Source organism: Dendropsophus ebraccatus, chromosome 2 (assembly GCF_027789765.1).
Source record: "Dendropsophus ebraccatus isolate aDenEbr1 chromosome 2, aDenEbr1.pat, whole genome shotgun sequence".
NCBI lineage: Eukaryota > Metazoa > Chordata > Amphibia > Anura > Hylidae > Dendropsophus > Dendropsophus ebraccatus.
The window spans coordinates 73,921,940-73,936,633 of NC_091455.1; the positions used below are offsets into that span (position 1 = coordinate 73,921,940).

The following is a 14,694-nucleotide window of genomic DNA, read 5'->3' on the forward strand; positions in this document are numbered from 1 at the left end:
CAGGAAACGCTGCATTCTTTCCAGTCTGACACAGTGCTCTCTGCTGACATCTCTGTCCATGTCAGGAACTTTCCAGAGCAGGAGCAAATTCACACAGAAAACCTCTCCTGCTCTGGACAGTTTCTGTAACAGACAGACGTAACAGCAGAAAGTCAGCCAGTGTAAGACTGTAAAGAATACACCACTTCCTGCAGGACATACAGAAGATGATAAGTATTTGAAGATTTGAGATTTTTGAATAGAGGTAAATTAAAAATTTACATAACTTTCTGATACCAATTGATTTTTAAGATTTTCTTCTCTGGAGTACCCCTTTAATGAATGGTAAAAATTAATGTTGCTGTGTGCCGTACAATCCTTTCCCACTGACATTATAAAAATTAAAAACAGATTAATACATATACGTTGTTTTAGTGTGGTTGACCACATTGTTCTGTACTTCAAAATGAATCACACTGAAATGGAAAAAGACAGAAAAATATAGTGTCAAGCCAGCAAAAAATCAAGGAACTTAGTAAAAGCCTCCTCAGTCCATAATAATATTATCAGCCTAAGGTAGCCACAAAATAATGCAAATACATTGTAAGCAACTATTTGCAAAACTGTGACATTCTGAAGCCCCTTGTATTTTTCGAGCAGACCCAGTAGGGGACACCCTTAATTCATTCAACCATTGCAAATTCATGCAAATGTTACAAAGCGCACATAAGGTCAGTAACATCCGTGGCACAGCAATGAGCTCCTCTACATGGCTCAGCACTCATTTGGAAAGACGCCAAGGATTTTTGCTTGAGAGAAGCTACATCCCGTTTAAACTACAGAAGGCAAGTTAATGTGCCTTCTGTAAAAGAGTTATGTATCGATTGTCTGGTGAGCCCTGTCCGTCTCTATAGTAAATCAATAAAATAGTAGTCCAGCAGTCAGCTGTATGTGTTTTAAAGGGCCACAGTGTGTACATTTCAAGCAGTCATATTGGCATTTTGAAAATTTCATGCAAAAAATTCTAGTGTATGAAAGGCTCTCTTGTGATTAATATCCCTACTTCAAAGAATTACAGCAGCAACAGCCAGGAAGTTATAAGCCTCGAAAATGACTGCTGGCTGATGGAAAGTGAAATCACAGGATGAATGAAGCCTGCTTACTCAATTTAGCAAAAACTAAACGAAACCACACGTTAATTAACATCTTCTCCTAAGCAAACCCATCGGCTTCTGTGCAGGGCTCTGCCGAGCTGCAGGAGGCACACGGTTTTAATTAGACATGAAACTGCTAATTCCAGAAAAGGCTATAAAGGCAGGTTCACACACGGAAACTTGTGGCGTTTGTTTCAGCAGGGATTCAAACCATAGACAGATGTAGATTTAAAGAGGACCTGTGGCCAACCCAAAATATTTGCTTTTTATGGTTACCTGATATGCCCTCCTGTTCCCGTAATATGTTGATTAATAGTTTATATCTCGGACAATTTAGTTAACCGTCAGATGGACATGACATTAAATTTAATAATTAGAGTGATGAGTGGGGTTATACAGTCATAGGGTTTGTATTAAAGGGATTGTCCAGCAAAAATATATTTTTTTTTCTTTAAATCAACTGGTGTCAGAAAGTTATATAGATTTGTAAATTACTTCTATTAAATCTCAAGTCTTCCTATACTTATTAGCTGCTGTATGTCATGCAGGAAATGTTTTATTTTCAGTCTGACACAGTGCTCTCTGCTGACATCTCTGGCCGAGACAGGAACTCTGTCTCGGTTTTCTATGAATCCCCAAAGAAAACCTCTCCTGCTCTGGACAGTTGCTGTCTCGGCCAGAGATGTCAGCAGAGAGTACTGTGCCAGACTGAAAATAAAACAACACTTCCTGCATGACATACAGCAGCTGATAAATATGGGAAGACTTGAGATTTTTTAATAGAAGTAAATTACAAATCTATATAACTTTTTTTACACCAATTGATTTTGAAATTGAGACAACCCCTTTAAGCCTGGACAACCCCTTTAAGCATACATGTCCCTCAGTGTAAAACATGAAAACTCTTTGACTATATAATCACACCCATCTGACTATTAACTGAATTCTCAAACAAATTATAAACTCAATTATCTTAGGAATGAGAGTGAATATTAAAAAATGTAAAAATAAATAAATAAAAAAAGACGTAATGAGGGCACCCTAAGCTATTTATTGATAGTAACAACTAGTTTTTTTGAGTTGGCTACTGAAATTGGAAACATAAAGGAAAGACTAATATTTTTTCTTTCTTCTGAATCTATTAAAAGCTGAAACAAAAACTGCCACAAAACTCCCCAGGTAGATAGTTTTCATTTTCATAGGATATAGTCAAATTGGCCACGTTTTATAGTTGTAAAATATTGATGAAATTGTGCTTTAATAGCTACAAAACCAATGTTAATAATGTGTTCTATTGTTGTCAATGAGCTTAGCAGTTGGGTCGGGGAACCTAATGATTAAACTTAGGTAGAGAGTTCCCACAGTCCTAGGCTTTTTTAGAATAAATAAACAAAGTGGAGGGACTGTGGTGAAAATGCTATAATACGTCTTATAGCATGTATTTATTAATATGTACATTAAACACAAACATGAAAAACAGGTTTTATAATTAGATGATTATAGGTAGAGGTATAAGGGGTAAGGGGTAAAGGTACGAGATAGGTTACCCCTGGTTTAACCCTGCCTATTGCTGAAGTGGGACCCCCTGGTTTAGGCGTCCCCAAACAACAGGAGGGACTGACCCTGTGCTAGGGTTGTGTAGGTCTTTCCCGTCACAGATGTCAGTTGTCACTGTGTCTGGTAATATACAAAGTGTGTAGCATATAAAAGGCAGGTGTAGATGTTTTTTTGTCGTGGTTCTGATATCCCTTCTTCCGTTTACCCAACGCGTTTCCCTTGTTCTATGGCGACAAGTTCCTCAGGGAGTAGGAAGAGTGTTGGAGTATCAATGGGATATGCCTTGATACATGTCTCAGTCTGATCCAGGAAAAACTGAATTTTACAGATGAATATTGTGGGTGCTCCCAGGTCTGTTGTAGGGGATCACTGTTGTATGTATAGAGATACGTCTGGTGGACAAGTTGTGGTCACTTTATCCAGATTTGTGTCTGGTCTTGTGTGTTAGTTGTTTTCTGCCTTTACAGTATGATCAACTGTATAGTATTAATACGAGCTGTAGTAGATAAGTAACCAGCAATCTCAGTTCCCAGATGGTGTTAGTAAACAGATGTAGTTAGTTTGATACAGATAGTTTTTCTCCTGCAGAGTGATGAGTCTGCTGTGAGGTCTCAGAGATGCTGAGACATCTACCCTCTGTGCGAGGGTGCCTGATGGAGGCGCGTCCTCGTGTGCTGGCTACTGCTCCAGCATGTATCAAGGCATATCCCATTGATACTCCAACACTCCCTACTCCCTGAGGAACTTGTCGCCATAGAACAAGGGAAACGCGTTGGATAAACGGAAGAAGGGATATCAGAACCACGACAAAATAACATCTACACCTGCCTTTTATATGCTACACACTTTGTATATTACCGTATTACCAGACACAGTGACGACTGACATCTGTAACGGGAAAGACCTACACAACCCTAGCACAGGGTCAGTCCCTCCTGTTGTTTGGGGACGCCTAAACCAGGGGGTCCCACTTCAGCAATAGGCAGGGTTAAACCAGGGGTAACCTATCTCGTACCTTTACCCCTTACCCCTTATACCTCTACCTATAATCATCTAATTATAAAACCTGTTTTTCATGTTTGTGTTTAATGTACATATTAATAAATACATGCTATAAGACGTATTATAGCATTTTCACCACAGTCCCTCCACTTTGTTTATTTATTCTATTGTTGTCAATGAAAAATCAGTTGCTATTTTGCCGGGGAAAAATTGGCTATTATTTCAAAGGCTGGTAAATTAATTAATTAGCATGTTCCAATTTTAGGTTAAAAATGGGCAAAATAATAAAATTGGTAAAATATTAGCTTAAAAACATCAGCAATTTATATAAAGTATACAAAATTATGTATGTTTTTTTTATTACTCTAAAAATGGGCAAAAAAATAATGTGTGAACAAAGCGTAAGGCCTTATTTCATAAAGTATTTTGGGCCATTTTTGGAACCTTAGACCAGCCAGTTTATGGTTTAAAAGACAGCCCAATAATGACCTTATTTCCTAATATTAACTCTGTAAAATTAAAAGACCCAAAATATGCCTGCATTCTTGAATGTGTTTTCAAGTATGTCCAAAATAAAAGACATTTTTAGTTACAGTTTTTACAATAAGACCCCAAAAAGCCCAAAATGGCCACAGCAATATTGAAAAAATGGCCTAAAATGAACCAAAAGCCAAAATGGTTAAAAATATGCCTGTAATTTCAGCCAATTTTTTTTATTACAAAAAAACAGAACAGAAAATTAATTAACTCATTCATTCTTTTATTTATCTTTATTACCTACCTGGCATAAAAATCACCGGGTGGAATGATCTCTTGAAAAAACTGAAATTGGTACAGATAAAGTCCAATCAAGTGCCCTGCACTAAATATGGCCATTAATACACATAGACAGCTGAATATCAGCGGATCAAATACTCGGCAACAGGACCACCATGTGCATAACCCCAAAAATACAAAGAAATACACAGCTGAGGTCAATGAAGGCAACATCATGCCTAGAAGGAAGAAGAAAAATAGAGACGTTAAGAGCTATACGGGGAAGAATAGTTACTGTACAGAAGTGACATACATTTACAGTAAAAATGTCATGAGATTTTACTCAGGTGCAGGAGTCTGCTCCTATCACCACCCACAGAAGAGTGGGCTATCATTAACACTTTAAGTGATGCGCCCGCATCAGAACTCACCACAGCACACAATGGAGCGTGTGGCCGGAGCCGCTCGCTCCACTGTGTGCACTGACAGGGTTCTCTGCGGCCGCTATTCACTGAATAGCGGCTGCAGAAAACTGACATGTCAGTTTTCTACGGCGCCGCTAGGAGTCACGGCCGGAGTGTATACCATGTGTATACACTCTGGCCGATATTTCCTCAGTCTGCAGCACTACTCTGTGGGACTTACATAGTGTGAACATAGCCTTAAGGTCTAAACCAAGGTAACTGTTCAGGTTGCTGAATGTATACATGCTTTTAGAAAGACTTAAAAGCATGGTGTGCTGTGTTGTCTGAGGCCCAGGTGGTTTATCAGAGGGTGTAAAATAGGCCCTGGTATAAAGTGCCCAGAGGAACCAATCACAGCTTAGCCATCATTTCACTAGAGACAAAAGCTGACCTGTGATTAGCTGTTATGGGCAGTTTACACCAGGGTCTATTTTATGCCTTTTGATAAATCAGGGCCTAAGTCCATACATGTGGAAAATTACCCATATGTAGTCACTATGGATCAGCAAACCTACAGTATGCTCAGGTTCATTAGAATACAAGCATGAAGCATTAAATTACCGGTGGCTGCAGCAGTTGGATGCAGCCCTAGGGAGTCACGGTAAACATGGATATAGCCTATAGCTGTATTCATGTTTTCCTGGCAACCTTGGGGCTGCAGCCACTGGCAATCAACTGCTCCATGCTGGGCTCATCACCAGTATTTATTAGTTGACTACATTGAGGCCATCAAAGTCAATGAGACCTGCTTCTATCCATGCACATATATCTTGACATCCCATTTTGAGAGTCTGCTGATATAAACATATCATGATCTTGATTGTGATGTGACTGAAGCCTAAGATGTCATAAAACACATCTTGAGGTTCAAGATTGATATGTTTAGAATTATATGAGAATTTCTTAAAATGTGATGTATGTACAGTATGTGTATTTTATATTTACTTGTACAATAAAGCTCAATCTTTCTTTACTTTGTTGCAGTGTTAATTGTTTCTTAGGTTATAGTGTTTGACATTTCTTAAAATGATCAAGAGAAGAAAGTTTTTAACTTTTTTAAGTGCCTGTGGCTCTTCTTTTTTATGTGGCGGGACGTATATCGGATTTGCACTGCCCTGTGATACATTTCTCATCTTACTTACATATCTGTATATTAATATCATAAGAGGAGAAAATATTCTGTGTAATACTAACCTGTTATACCAAGTAATATTGTAACAACTACTTTTCCAGCAGTGGCTATAATGTTGCCAATAAATTCTTTAAGTTTTGAGGCAATTGAGGCAACCTTGCGGAGAATTTTTAACTTTGTACTTTCTACTGCTTCTTCAACCCCATCGTTTTCATCAAAGTCTTCTTCATATATTAATGCATCATCCATCTCCATTTTCTCCACCTCCGCCTGAATTGAAGAGTATGAAATCATCAATTAACATCATCAATGAAGAGAATTGCAATACAAAAGCAACAGTTTTCTTCTGTGCAGTTTCCCAGAAGGTTGACTGTACTAACATACAGTATAGTAGCGCTTATAGTTTTCCATTGAAGCTGTATATGAGAATAATGACTATTGCACACCACTATATTATGGCTTCATACAGCTTTCGAGAAGTTTATGGGGACCCACTCTACTTCCCTAGGCCTCTAATTTCATAGGAGGCATAGGGAAAAATAATCAAACCATGTTCCATTGGAAGCCGTATAAAATAGCTACTCTTCCCTAAAAGCATTGCGTCTAAGCGGGAGTATTTTCATAATACAGCACCCTATGGATGTTCACGAGACGGCATACAGCATGAAAACGCGCATCCTTTGTTTGCAAAAGAGAGCTGCAAGAATACATTTTAATCTGTTTTTATTGTAATGTTGCAATAGTAGTTTTTTTTTATTTTAAAGAGCAATAACTCACCACTGAAAATAGGTCTGCAAAGCAACATACGAAATACAACATAAAAAGATAATATAGTGCAATTATAAACAGCTCACACATAAAAATGAAGGGTCTGCAGAAATACTTGTACACGTGCGCTCCAGACTGCATGGTATAGCAAAGCAAATGTCAAGACAGCGATACATCCCAGGCAGGAAAACACTGGTGCCTGCACCGCAGCTGTTACTGCTACTAGAATGGGGCCAGAAACTCTTATTAGTCATCACTGTGAAATTTTGTTGACATTCAGCTTTTAACTGTCTCATCAGATATGTATAAACACCAAAGCAGGGAAATGCCATCACTTTTCCATAAAGAATCTAGCCAAAGACAATCCAGAGTGCTGTCAGGTGGTGCCTGGTACTAGCTGCATACCACGATTTAGGATTTGTACTATAAGGTCACCTTTACATAGTGTTAGGCTGGGTTCACACACAGTTTATTTCAGGCAGTATTGTGGTCCTCATATTGCAACCTCAACCAGGAGTGGATTGAAAACACAGAAAGGATCTGTTCACACAATGGTGAAATTGAGTGGATGGCCGCCATATAACTGTAAAGAACTGCCATTATTTCAATACAACAACTGCAAATATTTTCCATTAAATGGCGGCCATCCACTCAATGTTAACATTGTGTGAACAGAGCCTGTGTTTTCAATCCACTCCTGGTTTTGGTTCAATATGAGGACCACAATACTGCCTGAAATAAACAGTGTGTGAACCCAGCCTTACTTTGGTTCAGTATTGTGCATTATTATTTTCTAACAAAAAATAAGAAGGCAGCCATAACACATTGGGGGTTTCAGAGAGATTTGGATTTCTAACATGAATCTTCTTATGTCCAGTTGAGAAGCCTATGGGAATGTATGTTGTATTTTGTGAAAGAAATTACCCATTTAAAGTTAGGAAAAACACCTTCTTATAGGGTTTAGGATGGGTCAAATCAGGTATGTCAGACTTTTGTAAAATTTAGCAAAAAACAAATATTGTCCGGCAAAATCATGGTGTATAACCTGCTAGGGAAGAGACAAATTCACCTATAACAAATCTGGATCAGTAATCTATATTCATCACAGCTAGCTTCTTTCCTTCCTCTCCATAACAATTTAAATGGTGCATATACATACATCATTCTAGAGTATATAGTACGAGAGTATATGTAATGATTATCAGTAAGCCAAGCCACAAGCATATAATACGTAAATTCATACATTTCTACCATCTATGTTTGAATAAATGTTCACAGGTCTGAAAATATAAGCTTTGCAACCATCAGAAATTGCTTCATATCCGCTCATAAGCCTTAGCATACTGAGTAGGTTCAGACTTAGCAAACTTTTATTTCATGTTTCATACCTTTCCTCTTCCTCTCCAATTATCCGAATGAATGAGCTACTCTGTGATATATAATTAGAAATGTAGCCTACACATAGGGGAAGTATGCAGGTGATCCTTACCAGATTAGCTACACTTTATTCACCTTTAGGCTAGGGCTACATGGCGGCTGTGTGTTGTAGCACACATTCACTGTGCCGCACTACCTGTACTTCACTGCATTGTGGTTAATGTAAGTGAAGGCAACTGGGTTGTGGTTATTAGAAAGACTTCGGACAAATAATGTATGTCTATATAAGAGGAGGAATTTACAAAGTACAATCTCCTATATCATTGATTGGTACTCATTAGGGGGAATTTTTCTTTCGCAAACCTTTCCTCTTGTATTATGTTTAATTTTTATGTTTATTATTTTCTGGCTTAGATATCTCTTTTTTAAGCTGATGCTTTGAGGTTTCTTTTCTCTGATATTATGTATTGATCAGTGTTTTATATAGAGAATATAATATAGAGATAGAGTATAGAGTACAGTACAATTCAGCATAGAGAATATAATAATCTATTTAGGTTAGAGCTACATGCTACCAGGAACCACTGTGCTGTGCTGTCTGGTCACACAACTAAACCACACATATAAATGAATTGGGTAAGGCTATGTTTGCACAGTGTAAGTTGTATTGTAACAACGGCCGTGATTCCCACAGAACTTACATAGTGCTACCTTCTGAAGGAGCCCCGGCCGGATTGTATACACATAGGGCCACATGTATCATCCGGCGAACGGATGATTTTCGGCAGAAAGTGCTGATTTGCGTATTTTTTTATACGCAAATTGCCGATCTGCGAATAAAATATTGGCAAATCGGCACTTTCCGCCAAGTACGCCAGGGGGGCAAAAAGGGGGCGTGTAGTGGGCGGAACGGAGGGCGCGGACTCAGAGTCCGCGCGATTTACCATCCGTTCCGCCCAAATGTACGCCGAAAACCTACTCCAGTCCTCAGCTGGCGTAGGTTTTCGGCGGTGCGCAGTCCGCCTCTACATAAATCCCCGTAGCGCCGGAGCTGCGGGGGCATTTATAAGTCCGGCGTAAAAAACGCCGGACTTAATAAATGCCCCCCAAAGTATACACTCAGGCCGGGATCCCTAGCGGTGGCGTAAAAAACTGACATGTCAGTTTTCTGTTGCCGCTATTCATTGATTAACGGCCGCAGACAACCCTGTCAGTGCACACAGTGGAGCAAGCGTCTCCAGCTGCGCGCTACATTGTGTGCTGTGGGAAGTTCTGATGCCGGCACGCACTGATGCGCTCCCATCTGAACTTAGCGGTGCTAAAGATCATCCGGTTGGTACTGCAGTACCGGCCGGGATGATCTTTTCAGAGACCGGCCGTTCCGTGACCTGGCCAGGTTATGGAACGGCCGGTCTCATACATAGTGTGAACATAGCCTAACATTGCAACCCACAAGAGGCTGCGGCTGCTACCCCCAATCACAAAAAGGTCACCCAGGATGAAAATTTTTTGACTGCACGGTCACTTGTGAAGTCGCAAAGTGACCTGATTCACTAGAATGAGTGGCTGAGTCATGGAACCAGACATTGTGACAAGGAATTTTTAGTTGTGTATCACCTGGAATTTCCATGCAGCTCTAGCATTATCCTTAAAATGTTAATTTCACCACCAAATGCAGATCTAAAACACATTGGAACAGATTTATCAAAGTGTGTAGAGTAGAAAGTGGTATAAACTGTATAAACAATCAATCACAGCTCAGCTTTCATTTTTCTATAACTGTAAGCTGAGCTGGTTGCTATAGAACATTTACATCACATTTTATTTTACACACTTTTATAAATCTGGGCCATAATTTGTGTTCTATTTCATGATATTTAACACTGATTTGTGTATTGAATACATATGCACTAGAGATGAGCGAACTGGGTTTGGGTTCGAGTCGATCCGAACCCGAACGTTCGGTATTTGATTAGCTGGGGCTGCAGAACTTAGATAAAGCTCTAAGGTTGTCTGGAAAACATGGATACGGCCAATGACTATATCCATGTTTTCCACATAGCCTTAGGGCTTTATCCAACTTTAGCAGCCACCGCTAATCAAATGCCGAAAGTTCGGGTTCGGATCGACTCGAGCATGCTCAAGGTTCGCTCATCTCTAATATGCACATGATGTAAAAATGATGACTTTGGTCTAGGATAGAACTTCATCAACTAACTTGAAGTGCATGTCCCTACAAACACATAATGGTCAGTACTACAGTTACTGTCTCCAATTCACAAGACTCCTGCCAAGTGAGTGTTGCCCCACTATTAGCTGTTGCTACTGTAGGTGGCTGTCCCCCAAAGAGAAAAAGAGACGTTATAAGTCTATGACAATTTAAATACATTTTGTCTAGGAAAAGGACAAACACCAAGCAACTTTTAGTCCCCACTACCCATCAGTTATTTCTAGGTGGGTGTCCTTTTCTTATAAAAAATATAGTTTGCCGGTCCGTCCTAGAAGCTGATTATACAGTACAAAAGTACATTATAAAAACCCTGCTCATTTATTGACCATAAGTGTCCAATTTCCTTGCAGTGCCATCACTGGAGAAATGTGTTAATACATGGTGCCCATTCAAATCAATAGGTTGTCTGAGTAATACAGGACCGGACAAGTACTTTAAAGAGATGCTCTTTGTAGCCATTCTCCACTCTGGCCAAGAGATGAGCATTCTGAATAGGGCACCCATCTCATAACTGAATTTGTATTGCAGAATCACAAAGAAAAAGTAGTATATGAAGGATTATTCTACAGTTTTCATACAAAACCGACTTCATTATCTTTTTTAACACAAATATAATTGTAGCTATTGAAGTAGATACAGTGCATTGTACAAACAGACTCAACAGAAATATAGAAGCAATAATGAATAAGGAATCAGTACTTTACTGTATAACATATGCATTGGGACTAAATGGGTTTCAAAGAATCAGTAGAGATAATTATGTGTTACACTGAAGCAGACTTTTAATATGCAGTATTTCATGAAGTGAGACATTCTGCCAGATATCAGGCTTCTATCCAAGTCATTACCACCCTATTGGTTGCATACTTGGAGCTAACTTCCCTCCAGGCACTTTTATTAGGATTTTGAAATGTAAAGCAGGTGAATTGAGCTGGAAAGTATCCCAGGCCCATGAGTGCAATGCAGGTCTTAAGATATAGAGGTGGAGAAAGTTCATTTCACAGCTGCAAGTGAAAATAAAGCAGTCATCTCTTCAATACCAGATGATTTATGTGCACAGTGTGCACAGTCCTTCATATAGAAAACTATTTCTACAAATGTGCAGAGAAATACCAATGTCATTATGAAGGTTATCTTTCATTATCACGTCAATGGTAACTTTCTATTAATGCTGCAGTAAACAATACCCATTGACAAGTTCTGCCTTTCTGCTGATTAGAAAGCAGTGCTGCATAGGACATGAGGTCTGTAAGAGTCACTGCTCCTGTTGGGCCTCTGGTAGCAAAAAAAACAACATATTATACTGTATGTGGGCAGTGGTCCCGAATTGGTCAGGGGCTTAAAGGGGTTATCCAGCGAAAATCCCTATAGAAAACCTGTCCTACTCTGAACAGTTCCTGTCTTGGCCAGAGATGTCAGCAGAGAGCACTGTCTCAGACTGAAAATAAAACGTTTCCTAATAGAAGTAAATTACAAATCTATATAAATTTCGACACCAGTTGATTTGAAAGAAAAAGATTTTTGCTGGATAACCCCTTTAATGGGGCCAAGATATGTGCCTGGGACTATTTATTGTGGCTGTGGGGGAGGCTGGAAACTACACTTACAGGGCATTTCATTTTGGAATACATGGATTTTAGATACCACTAGTAACATTCTGATATCCTGTGGCTGACATACTGTGGCTGGCACGGCACATGAGCAGTGTACAGGTGGCAACTCTATTTCTACAATCCTTTATATGGCATACAAAGCACTGCTAGGATATGTTAAACATTTTAAATAGGTGTTTTTCCCTCCAGCAACACTCATCATCTATCCACAGGATACATCAGGAGTGGCTGACCGCTGGGACCCCACCTGTGCACTGCTGTCCATTTCAACTCTACAGAATGGATGAAGCTAGACAAGTGCTGTACTAGAACCCCCACCAATGACATACACATCTTGTATGCTAAGAACAAGTGATGGGGGTGAGAAAACCCCTTTAAATATGCATAGTAAATAAAGAACTGCTATGGCAACAAACATGCATAGAATTATTCTTAGAGGTAGAACAAATTTCCACTCACCATTTCTTCATTTACAAACTCTGTGTTGTACTGTGCATCTTCCTCAGTCACCGGTGTTTGGACAAGTTTCTTGCAAAACAGCCAAGTGGCCAAACTAGCAATAAACATCCCAATGTCTGGTACAAAAACCCGAATTCCATTGCCAGCATCTGCTCCCTTTACACTGTGGACACAAAAGTAGATTGGCAATGAACTGGAAGGAATTTATTGTATAAAACAATTATAGGTGTAGCTGCTGTATGTTTTGCTATCCTTTTTTCCATCTTAAAATATTACAGCCCTACATTGCTAGGATTTTCCACCCTAAAGGTTGGGTTCACACTACGGAATTCTCGCGGATAAACTGCGCGGAATTCCGTTTGCTGTCCGCGCGCATGGCTGCGCTCCTTTCCACCGGCTCCATAAACACCATTCAATGGGCCGGCGTATTCCGCTATCCGTCGAAAGAAGTGACATGTCACTTCTTTCGGCGGATAGCGGAATACGCTGGCCCATAGAATGGTGTCTATGGAGCCAGCAAAAAGGCGCACGGCCGTGCGCGCGGACATACTGCGGAATTCCGCAGAGTTTATCCGCGAGAATTCCGTAGTGTAAACCCACCCTTAAAATGCTAAACATTGAAATGCATCTATTATGTGATCTGTATGATTGCTGATAAATGTATTCTCTGCAAATAGCTCTATTACCCAGAAATATTAGGAACTAAGGGTCCATTTACACAGAAAGATTATCTGACAGATTATCTGCCAAATTTGAAGCCAAAGCCAGGAATGGATTTGAAAAGAGGAGAAATCTCAGGCTTTCCTTTATGACCTGATCTCTGTGTATAGTCTTTTCCTGGATTTGGCTTCAAATCTTTGGCAGATAATCTGTCAGATAATCTTTCTGTGTAAATGGACCCTAATGCTAAGTTTACACGGAGCGATAATTCGCCCGATCGTACGATTAACGATTTCGAAGTAACGATTTTTTTTTTTAACGATCAGCGTTTAGATGAAACGATATATCGTACAGAAAATTCGTTTTGCAATCGTTTTGCGATCGCTTAAGCCTATCTCACACATAGGTAAAATCAGTAAAAGACTGTTTACACGGAACGATCGGCAAATTTTTTTGCGAACGACGAACATGTTAAAAGATCAAAATGAACGATTTATCGATCGTTCGCCGCGTTTACACGTACGATTGTCGTTCGAATTCGATCGTTATCGCGAAAATTCGCCCGATAATCGTTCGGTGTAAACGTAGCATAAGAAGTGAATATTGTCCAGTCTAATAGGCCCAAAGTTCAGCTAACAAATGAGCAAGCACTGGTTTGTCAGCTGATTGTATAGTTTTACCAGGTTGAATGAATCCTTATCTGTTGGCCACAAATCTCTCTATATACTGGGGATGTACGGCCAATGAACAAGAAAAGCAAAAGGACAGTAGAATGATTCAACAACTATTTGTGTGGGTTACCCCATTATCGGCAAGAGTCAACCTTTATTAACCTGCTCATCAGGTGCAGTTTGTCGCTCCATCCGCTATCTCATCCATTTGGCGGCTGTCCTGCTAATGACTACAATATCTACACTGTGATTTAAAATTTATATAAAGTTATTAATAAAAAGATATTAATCCATTTGGCACTGTATGTGGGAATCCAGACCAGGATATGTGTGGGTGCTTAAGTGATAATGCACATCCTCACTCAGCAAAGGGAATGCAACAAAGGAAATTACACATCTTCCCTGTCAAAACATTCATTTAGGCATGTTTTATACAACTGGAATAGCTCTAATTATCGTGTAATGTTTGAATATAGAAGCATGCAGAGGCTTTGGCCAGTATTAATGTTTGGCAGATTGATCTTCACTGAGACGCATGAGTCATATCACTTCTGCACTTCGACTGGTAAAACAAGCGAGCCTTATTTTGCTTAAGCTTCAAAATGAAAATGTCTCAAAATAAAAACAGCAGCTTCCTCCAAGCAGATTCTAAAGTTACTGTGTAACCTCCATAACTGGGAGCCAACATTGCCCCAGTACATGCTGTAGTGTTATATGGAAGAAAACTATACATAGGGAGAAATAAGAAAGCTGCAATGCAATTTAAAGGAATTTAAAGGGATATCACAATTTTAGCTATTGGGAAAGGAATTGTTCAAAGTAATTAGAATTAATTACAGTAATATATCACACAAAATATTTAGTAAGACATT

The 14,694-nt window shown here is 39.4% G+C and overlaps 1 protein-coding gene across 8 annotated transcripts in view; it reads right to left on the minus strand.

Annotated features, from left to right (window-relative positions):
- Nucleotides 1-14,694, minus strand: part of PIEZO2 (piezo type mechanosensitive ion channel component 2) — a 239,562-nt gene that overhangs the window by 89,990 nt on the left and 134,878 nt on the right. For all 8 annotated transcript variants that reach the window (XM_069957790.1, XM_069957784.1, XM_069957789.1 and 5 more), the window contains exons 5-7: nucleotides 12,492-12,654; nucleotides 6,107-6,314; nucleotides 4,474-4,687 (exon numbers count right to left, since the gene is read on the minus strand). In XM_069957790.1, the coding sequence (XP_069813891.1) occupies nucleotides 4,474-4,687; nucleotides 6,107-6,314; nucleotides 12,492-12,654 (585 nt within the window). The remainder of the gene's footprint in view (nucleotides 1-4,473; nucleotides 4,688-6,106; nucleotides 6,315-12,491; nucleotides 12,655-14,694) is intronic.